This window comes from Eucalyptus grandis, chromosome 7 (assembly GCF_016545825.1).
Source record: "Eucalyptus grandis isolate ANBG69807.140 chromosome 7, ASM1654582v1, whole genome shotgun sequence".
Classification (NCBI taxonomy): Eukaryota; Viridiplantae; Streptophyta; class Magnoliopsida; order Myrtales; family Myrtaceae; genus Eucalyptus; species Eucalyptus grandis.
In genome coordinates, this window is record NC_052618.1 from 50,989,009 (window position 1) to 51,003,198 (window position 14,190).

The 14,190-nt window shown below is 38.9% G+C and overlaps 1 protein-coding gene across 1 annotated transcript; it reads right to left on the minus strand.

Moving 5' to 3' along the window:
* Nucleotides 1-10,979: 10,979 nt before the first annotated feature.
* On the minus strand, nt 10,980-12,608 carry LOC120296208 (probable pectinesterase/pectinesterase inhibitor 46). Its single transcript, XM_039317912.1, has 2 exons — nt 11,525-12,608; nt 10,980-11,005 (listed from the first exon to the last, which is right to left on the minus strand). Exons 1-2 carry the CDS (start codon nt 12,591-12,593, stop codon nt 10,980-10,982), a joined length of 1,095 nt encoding a protein of 364 aa, XP_039173846.1. The 5' UTR covers nt 12,594-12,608.
* Between the last annotated feature and the right edge of the window lie 1,582 nt (nt 12,609-14,190).

The window sequence follows — 14,190 nt, forward strand, 5'->3', positions numbered from 1 at the left end:
TACCAACTTGGTCCAAATGCCATCATTGCACACGTCAGTTTTACTTGTTTAAGCAGATGGGTCAATGTGAGGAAGAACAAAATTATATATATGAATTAAAGTCTTCTGGCTTTTGCGTTGGCGCCGGTTGTGTAGAGCAACCCACGCAAATCATGATTTTGTTAAGTCCATGGTACTAAAAAGTGATATGTGGACTTATTTCATGATGCTGAACAAACCCCACACATTGGAAGGCGCACTTAGTGCATCAACTTTGTAGATTTACTTTAGTTGACATGATATTCTCTAATGAGTAAGATGAATAAAGAACACAAAATCATAGACTTCTTAGAGCTGAGGCTACATTTGGTAGTCAAGATAAAAGTCAATATTGATCTTATCTTGTATTTGGCTCCTCCCTATGATAGGATAAGATCGGATATAAGAGAAATATAGTCTGAATAAAAATAATTCATGAAGGAAATGGGATAAAGGTTTATTAATATTTATATTTGAGTTTCCTTCTATTATATATTTTACGTTTATTAGTAAAGTTCGTTATTTGATAAAGAAAATTATTAAATCAATTATGGAAGGGAATAAAAAGAAAAAGAAAGAAAAATAGAGAGGGAAAAATAATAAACAATAAGAAATAAAAATGAAGTAGAAGAATCATATTTTAAACAAACAAATTTAAACTTGAAAAGGATCTTTTTAATTCTAAAAAATATGAGAGGCAATAAGATTTCAAAAAAATCCTATCCTCTCCATCTCCTCTTCCATATCTTTGGTTCATGTCAAAACTTCACGACTTCTCTGTAATACTCTAATTAATGTTAAAGCCCCATGTAAATCAAGGAGAGTGTCGAAACTCAATAGTCCGCGGAAACAACAAGAAAATCGAAATCCCTTCCCTTCCATAATTGTGTGGCTGATGTTAAAGTTTCGTAAAAAGAGAGTTGAGGCCCTATACTTTTCAAAATTATGAATGAGTGATTATGTTTTCTCTCTCTTACTTGGTTTAGCATTGATTGGCTGATTTACGTCGCAGTAACCTTTTTACATTTCTTGTCGTAAGCAAATGTCTGGAGAGACGCGATTTGTATAATATCAGAGGCATTCATTCCCTAAACGATAGAAACTCGGAAAGAAAGAGAAACAGAATATGGCCCATCTGGAGTTGACATGTCGGAAGGGATAGATCCCATCCAGCGCACGTCTACTGTCATACGCCAATTCAACTTTTGCTTCTCGACGTCGTTCATTCGCAGGAGACAGGACAAAAAAAAAAGCAGTTTTTGCGACTCCTATGAAAACATTTCCTTCATCTACTGTAAAAAGATGAGGCTCCGTTTGAGGAGACGAGGAAAAATAAAGGGAACGAAAGCGAGAGCTAAAAACAGGCAAAACTTGGATGTTTTCCGTGAGAAGAATAGGAAAAGTTGATATTTTGTTCTAGTCGAATTTCATTCGCCGCCCCTCTGTTTTCTTCCCCTCATTGGTTGACCAAAGAAGCGAGGTCTCGAACATTCGATCTCGCCCGAAGAAATGATACGTTGACAAGAGAAAGATTTTTCTGTAACTGTTATCATTTCTGTGAAACATGACGAAGGGCACATGGTTGAACGAGCGATTTTGAAAAGGAGCCAATGGCCACATTAAAGATTTTGGTTGCACTGTGATATGTTGCTGGACTTTGTTCTGATGATAGTGGCGGTGGGCAATCAAAGGTCACGTTTTCCTTGATCGTGAGAAGAGGTTGGGGACCAACTGGAGCAGAAGCCCGCGATCCCCAAGCAATACTTGCATGATTCGGGTGCATATCGGTTTAATGAATAATAATCGTTGGATCACCTGGATCAGGTATAGAATACACATGACTCAATGACTAGGATTTTCTAGGCACTAGTGCTCTCAAAGAATCAAAGAATTTCTTGTGACACATATCACATGATAAGGTCACTTTCGAAAGCCACATGAGATGAGGCACCCATTTGTGCAATACATAGTTTGTGATGGGACGGTCGAAAAGTCCATAATTTTCATATTTTATCGTATTCACTCCTAATTAGAAATCTAGATAATTAAACACAATCAATATTTCATGCAATTTCAATTGTTGAGGCTGGCATTCAAGATAGTGATGCTTCTCATGCTTATCACGTTATTTCCTTGAATAAATGAAACGGTCTCAATCGTTCTCATGCATTTTTCAAAACCCTAGATCGAACAATGATTGTCTAGGGATTGCTTTATTCATGGCGGTCTCAATCATTCTCATGCATCTTTCAAAACCCTAAATCGAACAATGATTGTCTAGGGATTGCTTTATTCATGGACTAAGTGCAAATAACACAAACCGCTTGCCCAGAAAAGACGTGCAAAATAGTAAGAGACAACATCTTTTGCAATTATAATCTGGAGAAAGCAAACTGCAAATAGAACTCTCAAGTCTCAACAACGAGCTTCCAGGAAAGTTCAGCAAAAATATTACAAAATTTTGTGTGAAAAATTTCGACTTAGCTAAAAGGGCGAGTATCTCGTACCACTTGATCAAAGGTACAGCATAAAGAAATGGGGTATTCAAAGATGCTGATAATAAAGTTTACGAGAGCATTCATTACATTAAGAATTTTAAGTTTTTTCTTATTCGATTGCTTTATAATCTAAATACCTTATTGAAGGATAATGTTTGACATAATGGTGTTTTTTCTGCATTAAATGTGGTCCACAAATGGAATTTACATTTCATAGTGCACAAAATAATAATTTTCAAATACGACAGCAATATATTAAAATTAGGATTATTACTATGAAAAATCTCAAATTTGTACATATATAGTAAATTTACTTTAAATTAATTTTTGAGTCATTAAGAATTTTAAATTGATATATATATATATATATATATATATATATATATATATATGATAAATTTATTTTAAATTAATTTTTAAATATCAATTTATGATTCTCCATTATATGGATCTTGAACTTATGATAAATTAGGACGAAAAGTTCAGAAGTCTGGAAAGACATGATTAGTACGATGTCACATGCATTCATTCCCTAACGGACAGAAACTCGGAAAGATAGAGAAAAAGATCATGGTCCATCTGGAGTTAATATATGGGAAGAGAGAGATGCGACTAGGGCACGTCTCTTGAATGAATGACGTGACATCATAAGCCAATTCTTTTTTTTTTTTTTTTGGTCGATATCATAAGCCAATTCAATTTTCCTTTTTGACAGGAAAAAAAAAATACCAGGAAAGGGTCCCATAATTATTGTGGCAACATGTGGTTGAGAACTGGGGCCACAGTCAGATGACACGACCATGACCTCTTCTGGAAGAGGTTTTAGTACAAAGACAACAATTTCTGCTGCAATTCCGGAGTAGGTTTGTCTTGATGATGGTGGTTAATCAATTTTCACGTTTCTCTTTTATCTCGATTGATGCGCCGTGACTTCAGACGAAGTTCTGTCGTGGTCTCCGGGACAAAAGTCTATTTCATAATAATAAATAAAGAGAAGTGGTTGGGATCCAATTACAAGGCTTGTGTTGTTGGGAGACGACCGAAGCCTGCAGTGGACGGGCAGTACCTGCATGATTGGAGGTGCGCATCAGCCCAGTGAATATCTGCCATTTAACCTTGCAAAACATGTGCCATTCCTGCTTGACTCGACGTGCACATCAGTCCAATGAGCATTGGCCGTTAAATCATGTGGCTCGCCAGCTGGGATTTAGGGTTAAACTGCTCCCGAAGAATCCAAGATATGTCACGGATGGAATTCTCCCGTGCTTTAGTACTAGTGTGAGTGGAGTTTGGTGTCATCGGGGTAAAAAATAAGTAATACAAAGAAGATGAAACAACTAATTCTTAAAAGTGGTATTAAGGCATTTGTGCTAGAAGTTCTAAGATAGATTTTTTATAACTTTGAAGAGATTTGAAAATAGGATTAGCCTCCCATGCACAAATTAATAGGAAGCCGATACTACTCTCCTAATAAGATTATAATAGACCAAAACTAGTGATTCTACCGAAGTGTTTTGTCTATCTCACTCAAGATACTAGCTAAATTAGACATGATACGATCTAAAGTGAAATCCGATTTGTCGTATTATTTTTAAGAACAAATATGGAAAAAAAAGGTTTGTTTGGTATTCTCGACTCATCAAGTGTCACATAGGCTATTCCACTAGCAAGAATTTGTCGGCCTATGACATATACATGGTATAGTCGCTTTCAAAAGCCACATGACATGAGCCACCAATCTATGGACTATAGAGCTTGTGATAAGAGGGTGCGATGCAATATCAAAGTTTAAGTTGTCTGTATGGTATGGGTATCGTTCCTTCAAATGAAGATGAAGATAATTCTTTTTTTCTTTAACGCAAATATAATGTGTTGGCTCTTTCTTTTCTTTTGTTTTTTTTTTTTTTTGGGTGCTCGCGAGGGGGTAGCCATAACAAGCCTCGTTTAGGTGAGGTTGGCCTCCTTGACACTGAATCGACCCTTGCTTAGGTGAGGCAAGGCAAGGCCACCCTAACCCGGGTGAGGGTTGGCATTGTCGGCACTTACGCTCACCCAAGCGTCCTATGGCCAATGAGGGCAACCCTCGCAGGCCATGAAGGTGGCCAGTGACTAATCACTAGCCAAAAAAAAAAAAAAAAAAAGAAGATAGAAAATGGACAAGAAAAAGGAAATGAAAAATTGTAAAAACTATTAAATTTTTTGATAAAATATTAAAATATTAACTTAGCACTGACTATATTGATACCAATGTGAAAAATGTTTAGAATTAAATTGATCAAATTAAAAGGTTTAAGACTGAATTGGTATAAATACAATAAGTTTAGGTTTTTTTTTTTTTTTTGGTAATTTTCCCAATATATCATGCAGTAAGCAATGCATGGACTTGTCTATAGGTGAATGGCTGCTTTGATGGTGTAACATGGGCCTCATAGCCCCATAAGAGGGAAATGAGCCCATCCACATCAATCTTGCAAGCAATTCTCGAGGCTTTGGCCCGCATTTCATGTAAAGTAGCAAGATTAAATGGGTGCCTCTAAAATTAAGTAATAGAACAATAGACTAGAGCACCGAACTAAAAAAAAAAATAGACTAGAGCTGATCAACAGGCAAGTAGTGCAGATACATCGAACCTAAACCTTCATATTTAGGCTCGCCCCGTGACATAACTCTTCATACAATGAAAGGGCCAATGAAGAAATTACTTCCCTAAGCCGCTCGAATTGTGCTTCCGGTCTGGAGGTCCTAACACACCCTTAGATAAGTTAACGAGCCTAAGATTGGTGGACATGTCTAACTCTTCCATTTGGATGAGCTTGCGAGCAAATTTTAGGCTCGACTTGGCTTGTGAAAGAATCGAATGGCAGCTGATATTTTGCAAGGTCTGTTTAGATTTCATGCAAGTTCAATTCTACTTTCTTTTAGTTGTGGCGCTGGACGGAACGGCTTGAACATCATCAGCACCCCGATTGCCCCGATCACATTCAGGATGAAGAAGATCATTTGGTTGCCTGCACATAGGCACTGGGTCGTTAGAGTTCTTCAGTCGGCCAAGAACACTCATAGCCTTAGCAGCACAAAAAGAGTTTGAGAACTTTTTCTTCTTGGCCTTTGAGGATAAAGCCTTGTGGTTGTTCTATGTATATTTCTTCTTGAAGATATCCATTTAGGAATGTTGACTTCACATCTAGTTGATGGATCTTCCATTCTTTTTGTGCTGCTAAGGCTATGAGTGTTCGAATAGTATCGACGTGATCGATGGGGGCAAAAGTTTCAGTATAGTCGATGTAATAATCTGGATCATAAACTTTCTGATCCAAGATGATATACGTTGTAATGCAATTTCGCATATCAATAAAATTCATGTTTTGTTAATAGACGTGTGAGGCCAAAATCAGTCCTATGATGATGCTTTGAGGCCTGAGCCTTCACACGATCTATAGTTTCAAAATATTTTGGTGGAACAAAGACGTCCAATGACATGAGGGCTAGTTCCCAATAAATTTTTCAAAAAAAAAAAATTTGTTTAGCCTGTCGCGACCCGATCTCACCGCCCTCAAATCCCTCATTATCGCGAGGAGAGAAAAAGGGGGAAAGGTCGGATTTAGGGGTACTTGATCACGAAAGTTCCCTCATAGCTTGCATTCCAAAAGACGTCATCACCTCGCCTTTTGGATCAAGCCTCTCATGAGTTCACTCCCCGAGATCGCGAGCTCTCCCAAGCTCGTACCCCCGCGTGACAGCGGAATGTCACGATCCATACCCACATAAGCGACACCTAAAAAAAGGAGTCAAATGTGGATATCGAATTTAAGGGTACTTTTACCATGGTAGCCCTCTTGATAGTTAGCTTCACCCATTAGGATGGCATCACTTCATCCTTTGGGTTATTCCCACATCAAGTATGCTAAACCATAGTGAGTTTCATCGAAACTCATACCCCGCGTGACAGCGGATTTATTTATACGATCTATTTATTTATGACAACCTAAAAATAGACGGGAGTCGCCACTAGCCTCAACTTTGGGGGTTGGCTAGAAACCCAATCGAGGGTCGGGAGTGTTCCCTCGATTCCTACGCTACCAGATATCTAGGTTCGGGGACTTGGGTTACGCTAATATTGCTATTAGCGCCCTTTCGGTACCTAAACAGTATGTTGTGTTTTTCCTAACATGTCCATGCGTTTCTTTTTATATTTTCAGGATCATCAATTCCTATACTAAGTGATCATGCGTGGTTGATCATTTTCATGCTATTCTATTTCTAAAAAAATAAAAAGGAAAACAACCAATGAAATTGAAATTACAAAACATGAAGTAAACAATCAAGAAAAGCAGTTAAACCTATCAGGCAGTCCTAAAAAATATAAAAGAGAAAACAAACGAGAAAGAAAGGAAACCCGCAACTCGTCGGGCTTTATACAATGCATAAAACCCGAGACATATGTCGGGAAAACAAAAAGTACAAGACAATGGTCGGAATGGACATCGACCTCCACCACCTTCATGCCTTCTCCATCCTCAAGGTCCTAATCTAAACCTAATCTAAGAAATTTATGACTAGGTGCATACAAATAAAAGAAAAAAACAAACACATCAAGCAACCAAAAACAATACATCATATCAAAATCAATTGTTTAAAAGAAGTTCAATGTGAAGTCAAATTTCGAGTGATATCCTAAAGTTCAGCATTAATATGTGTCGCACTAAAATCATTTATCAAATGATTACATGCAAAGCATATAATATGACATACATCCAAGTCATATAACTTTGGTTCTCAGTTAACCAAACACGCGAATTTGCTGATAAAAGATCATTCACCAAACAATATGCATCATCAATCGTGTTCAGGCTACATGTATGTCCATCTAATCAATGCTTAATCCACAACTTCCAGCATGCAATCAATGTTGTAACAGAACACGTGGGACTATAAATTGTAATTGTTTGATGACAAATTGCCATGAAATTGAAGTCATGTCTTGCCACAAGCACGTATGAATTTTCTTGATCAAAATGGCATCAATTAATAACCAAACTAACCTCATGTTAGAATCAAATGCACATCCAATCATAAGCAGCGATTATAGCATACTGATATTCATATATGGTGTGTGTCATGGAAAATCAAATTTGCATTTGCATTGAACAGTTTGAAGTTAGAAATGCCATACACACAGACATAGATTTTTAGCAAGCAAGCAAGAGGGATATACCACAAACATATGCTTCCCTAGTACGCAATTACAAGAAGAAATCAGCAAAGACTAACATGTTACCACAGTCGATACCTGGTTGTTGCAAGTACCCTTTCGCCACAAGCCTTGCTTTATGCTTCCGGATTGATCCATCCGCGTTGAGCTTCGTCTTGTAAACCCACTTGATGCCAATGATCTCTTTGTCTTTGGGTCTATCGACAAGCTCCCAAGTTTCATTTTTCTCGATCATCTTGATCTCTTCCTCCATGGCTTTTATCCAAACTTCTTCTTTGGATGCTTGTTCGTAGTTTTCTGGTTCCAAAATAGCAAAGTTGCATGTGTCGTAAATTCTTCTAAGGGCTTTTACCCTTAGTACTAGAGACTCTGGAGTAGATTCTTCTTGTGTTACTCTTGGAGAGCTTGGTGGAGTTATGTCGTGGGTGGTGGAATACAGTACTTCTCCTTCTTCTTGTGACGTTGACTCCTCTTGAGAAGGTGGTATGTCTAGCAAGGTGATGTACTTCTTCTCAATCTTCTCATCCTCCCAATTCCAGGCAGCATTCTCGTCAAACTCGACGTCTCGACTAATCATAAGCTTCTTGATTCTTAGATTGTAAATCCGATAGCCTTTTGATTGGTCACTGTAGCTAAGGAATATTCCATTTTATGTCTTTTCATCTAGCTTACTCCTTTTTTGAGCAGGAATGTGGACGTAGCATATGCATCCAAACACTTTGAGATGCTTTGCTGAAGGCTTCCGTCCACTCCATGCTTCAACTGGTGTTTTATTTTGAACAGCTTTAGTTGGACACTTGTTTAACAGGTATATTGTAGTATAAACTGCTTCTGCCCAAAAAGTGTTGGGAAGACCTTTCTCCTTTAGCATGGACCTCGCCATCTCCATGATGGTTATATTCTTCCTTTCTGCTACTCCATTTTGCTCTGGAGTGTAGCCAACAGTCAGTTGATGATGGACTCCTTCATCTTCACAGAATTTATTAAACTCCTTTGAATTGTATTATGTGCTTCTATCACTCCTTAGAACTTTGATTCTTTGGCCACTTTGATTCTCGACATGGCTCTTAAATTTTCTAAAGATAGAGAAAACCTCTGATCTTTCTCGAAGAAAGTATACCCACGTCATTCTTGTGTAGTCATCAATGAATAGGATGGAATATTTATTTTGATTGGGTGTAGGTGTCCTCATCGATCCACACATGTCCGTGTGAACAAGTTCCAATGGCTTCTTAGCTCTCCATGCACCTCCAGATGGGAAGGACTTTCTCTGTTGTTTTCCAAGAAGACAGCCTTCACAAACATCTGAAATTTCTGTAATGGCTGGAAAATCTCTCATCATATTTTTCTGATGGAGAGTTTTTAGCCCAGCAAAGTTGAAGTGGCCAAATCTTCGATGCCATAGCCACGAATCATCAAGTTGAGCTTTCATGGCTATATCTTTGACATATTTCCATCGAATAGGAAAATTGTTATTTTTCCTCTTAACAGAGGCAATGACATTTTTATATTTATCATAGATAATGCAGGCATCTCTATTAAAATATAGAGAATACCCACTTTGTATTATTTGGCCCACACTTAAGAGATTTTGTGCAAGATGAGGGACTAGATATACATTATGTATATATTTTGGGCCTTTATTCGTTTCCACGGTGATGGTGCCTTTTCCTTTGACATCTACTAATGCACCATTGCCCAACTTTACTTGGGATTTCACCAACTTATCAATATCAGTGAATATAGATTCGTCCCCTGTCATGTGATTGCTACACCCACTATCAATGTACCATGTTTCATTTTTATTATCATTTACCGCTTGGCCTGCGTAGAATGTATTCTCTTCACTTTCTTCTTTTCCTACATAGTTTGCTCGATTATTTGTTTTTGAGCGACAATCTTTTTCTACGTGGCCATCTCTTTTACAAAAGTGGCATTGTTTTTTATTTTTAAACCAACAATCCTTCTCCAAATGATTTGTTTTCTTGCAAATACCACAAGGTGGATAATTTTCCTTTTGTATAGTTTCTCCTCCTTTTTTATTTTTCCATGAGCTCCTTCCACCATTTTTAGATTGATCAGACCGTATATTTACTTTCAACTGAAAGGCACTTTCAACTGAATCTTCATCTTGTGCCATTAGTCTTTTCTCATGTGCTTCTAGAGAGCCAATTAATTCACTTATTGATAGCGTCGTCAAGTCTTTAGTTCCTTCTATAGTTGTGACTATGGGGTTGTATTTTTTGGTAAGTGACACCAATATTTTCTCAACAACCCTTTGATCAAATTATCCCATCTCCATAGGCTCTCATTTGATTAACTAGTTCTTTTAATTTTCCAAAATATTCTTGTACAGTCTCATAATTTTTCATTTTAGAATTCTCAAAATCTCTTCTTTTGAAGAAGAATAGTGCGTACCTTTTCTGATCCTTGAAATTCTTCTTGTAATATATCCCAAGCCCCTTTTGCAGTCCTTACTCGAATTATTCTTGGAAATATGGTTTCGGAGAGTGCTTGCTGGATAAAGTATAGTGTCCTTGCATCCTTTTGTAGTTGATCCTTCGAAACACTTGCACCTTCTTGTGGAGCCTCGCAACCTTTTTCCACGATGTCCCATAAGTCTTGGGCCATCAAGAATGTAGTCATTTTTATGCTCCAAAAATCATAGTTGTTCCCATCAAAAATGGGAATGGGAAATGAGGATGAGGTAGAGTTGGCCATGGTTTAGTTAGTGGGTATTTGGAAATGGTAGTTTTAGGAATGGGTAGGTAGGACAAACGCCCAATACGAACCAAAGACGTGGCTCCGATACCACCGTTGCTATTTGCAGAAGCTTGTGATTAATTTGTGTGCAAGGAAGTGTTTTGTGTGTGAACTATCAAGGGAGCAAATTAAGAACAATGTGGGCAAGAAATGGTTGGAAAAAGTAATTATAAGAATATATAAAAGAGAGTGGCAGCAAGGGAACATCAAAATAAAGCTTTTTTTATTTAGTTGTAGTACAAAGGGAAGGGTGGGAGCTAACCATAAAAACCACATCATGTAGCTCCTTCACCAACACCTCATTCAACTATTGTAAAATTATTTTATCCAACTAATGAAACTATTTCCCATATCTCATGTTCTTTGTCCTTCAATTATCCTATCCCTTGTCCATTCTCTACAAACTATATCATACACTTGCACACGTCACTAACTAAAAACTATAACTAATACCAAAACCATGCTTCCGCACATACATCCAAAATTTTTTAACAGAAGCCTTGGCCAAAAACAGCTGCAGAGTAGAAATGTTAATCTAACCTTAATTTTCACAATTGGAGTAATGCTAAAACAAGAACATTATCATTATTATTAAACCGGAATTCTAACCATATACTAAAATAAAACTGCTTTTATATATCTTTTCTTCTTGACAAAGTTTGTCTTACATAATGACGTGGTAAATAGCAACATATAGGCCAATAAATCATTAGTTCTTGCACTCAAATTATGGTTCAAAACTTTCAAAGTTAATAATCTCGTATCTTGATAAAATTTGTCATCCTAGATGAGTTCTAATGAAACTTTCTAGGAACATGTTTCTTGCACTCAAATTATGGTTCGAAATTTTTAAATTTAATATTCTCGTACCTCAATAAAAGTTGTCATCGTAAACGAGTTCTAATCAAACTTTCTAAGAACAAGTTCATTAGCAAAATAATAACGGTTTACTATTATTACTGTTCATCCCTAAAAATCTTCTACCAAACAAACAAGCAAAAAGAGCAGGAGATTGATAAGGAGTAAATTTTACCGAAAGTTGCAGTCTTAAACGTTGGAGTCCCGTCGATGAAGTTCAGGCTGCCGGTGACCAGCGTTGCATCCATCCCGTCGCCGACCATCATGACGTTCCACTTCGACTTCTCAACCCGCACATTCTCGCTGTACACCCCCTTCTTCACGTAGATCACGAACGTGTTGTTGCTCTTGTCAGGCACAGCATTGAGTGCGGCTCCGATGGTCTTGTACTTGCCGGAACCGTCTTTGGCCACAACAGCATTCGCCTTCTTCCTCAAATCGGAGCTCTGAAGCAGCTCACGCTCTTTCCGGTGCACCCATTTTGGCACTTTGTGATGGCCGAGGTGGTGACCGAGGCGGTGGTAGGGGTGAGGCATGCTCATGAGCCGCCTTAGCTTGAACGAGCTCGTGATGCTCGAAATCCAAGTGATGATCGCAAGACTATTGCTTGTCAGTTCACCTGAATTCTTGAGATAGCTCGCAACATTCTCTTTAATTGCTCCTGCTGATTCGTCAAACCCGTCGATGCACGTCTGTTGGCACGTCCCGGCCGCACTGAGCCAGGTCCTGAGATCATCCACTGAATTGAGCACGTTCGAGGCATCGCTCGATGACAGCGAGCTGTTCAAATGGTCCAGCGCAAGCCCTAGGAGCTCACAGCAACCCTCCAGCACCGCACTTGCCGTCTCATTCACCATGGTATTATGGAAGATCGTTCCTTGCTCGGAGAAACTGCCGGCGGCCTTGGCCAACTCCTCCAAGGCCACTTGGATCGACAGCTTGAACAGATCCCCAGGGCGGACCTGGCCACTTGAGTTAGCCCTTGGGGCGAGGGAGCTAAGGCACGAGTCCTTGTACAGCGTGACGTCGCACACGGCCTTCACTGAGGTTGAGAGAGGTCGAGGCTTGCCGCTGCTCATGTTGTTGGCGTGCACCGAAGTACCAACCACTGCTGCGACCCCGATGGCAACAAGAACAATGGATGATAGGCTTATGACGATGGTTCTCTTCCGGGTGCAGCGGCGAGCATCGAGCATCGCTTGCTCTGCTTCGCTGATCTTCCCATAGGCCTTGGTCGAAGCCATTGATGTGCGACTTCGAGATTATCTTTTGTACTTCGCTGCTGTGGTGACGCTGGTATGGACGTTGGTGGTATTTATACATGTGGCGGTGCATGGGCTAATGCGCAGGACTACGTGCGAGGCACAAAGCAATATGAAACGGGAAACATGGCCAAGATGATATGTCTGGATGTTCAAATTTTTCTCGGGGTTGGAGTGGTTCTCATGTTTGTGGTTCGAGACAAAAGTCCATTTTGGGATAGCAACTAAGGAGAAGAGGTTTTATCTTCTTTTTTTTCCTTTTCCGTAAACTGAGAGGAAGAGGTTGGGATTTCAATTTGAGTGCCATTGTTTGCAGATGGGCGAAGCCCGCAATATAATTTGCATGATTCGGGCGCACATCAATGCAACAGATGTCAGTCATTTTGTTGGATTGCATGAATTTAATATGGGATTCACATGATTTAATGATCTGAACTTACTGGATCAAATGTTCTGAAGAATCCAAGAAATTGTCCCTGTTATGGATTGGATGGTATCGTTGCTTTTCAAAAGACACATGACATGACATACCAATTTCTAGACGACAAAGCTTGAAATAAGAGGGTTTGATGTAATTATTATCCTAGTTAAGTTGTAAGCGCGTGACGTTCACAACTTTTAACCTGCATAGAGAGATTGATAAATAAGATATGTGATTGGTAACGTGTATAACGTTGACATTGACTAATACTAGCGACAAAGTGCACTACAACACAAGTATATTGCAATAGAGAGACTAATTCATACACTCAAAAGAAACTAGGAATGAAACATTTATTTCCCAAAGTCAAGATGATAACACAATCACGATTGCCATCTACAAAATGATTGACTATGAATGGGTTTCTTTTAAGGAGTTTCTCTATGCGCTTTTGTAATAAATCTAAAGAAAGAGTATGTTACGCAACAATCATACGCATGATGTTTTGATGTGGCATGCTTGGGCATATAATTGTGTTAAATTTATATATGAAATGCTTGAAGACTATAATAGAAACAACAAATCATATAATTTATCATGTGACGCCCACATATCATTAGGAACCATTCCCAATTTTTGGAGTCAGAAATCGAATTGACCAGTCCGATCTGGTTTCCATATGAGTAAACGGAAGCCGGATGCCCTTCCCCCCCGCCCGCCCCCCTCCTTCTTTGTTCTTCACTCATTGAGAGCACCACTTCTTGGCAATCACATTTGAGCTCGCTTGCCATCCCTTCCATGTAGCTCTTGATCTCAACTTTGTCTCTCCCGGACTTGAAACTCGATCTCCGCTTCCTCTCTCTCTCTCTCTCTCTCTCTCTCTCTCTCTCTCTCTCTCTCTCTCTCTCTCAAGGTTTAATTCGGGAAGAAGGAATGAAGGAAGCCTCGACGTGTTCGGTTGGCGATGGAAGCGAACAAGTCCTCCTTGTCGGAGCGGGGCAATGTGACGGATTCATCGAGCAAGGGAAAGAATATCATTGGAGGAGGCATGAGCGAGAGAGATTAGGGTTTCTGTTTAAATTTGGGAAAAAGAATTAAGAGGTGTGAAAGACTGGAGATATTAGGGATTTTTTACATTTGTAAGAAATACAAAATTAA

Excerpts from the sequence above, each read along its gene's own strand:
- LOC120296208 (XM_039317912.1), bottom strand. The coding sequence starts at position 12,593 with ATGGCTTCGACCAAGGCCTATGGGAAGATCAGCGAAGCAGAGCAAGCG. Across the intron at positions 11,006-11,524 it reads GTTTAAGACTGCAACTTTCG|CTGTTTTTGGCCAAGGCTTC; the intron begins GTAAAATTTACT and ends TCTACTCTGCAG.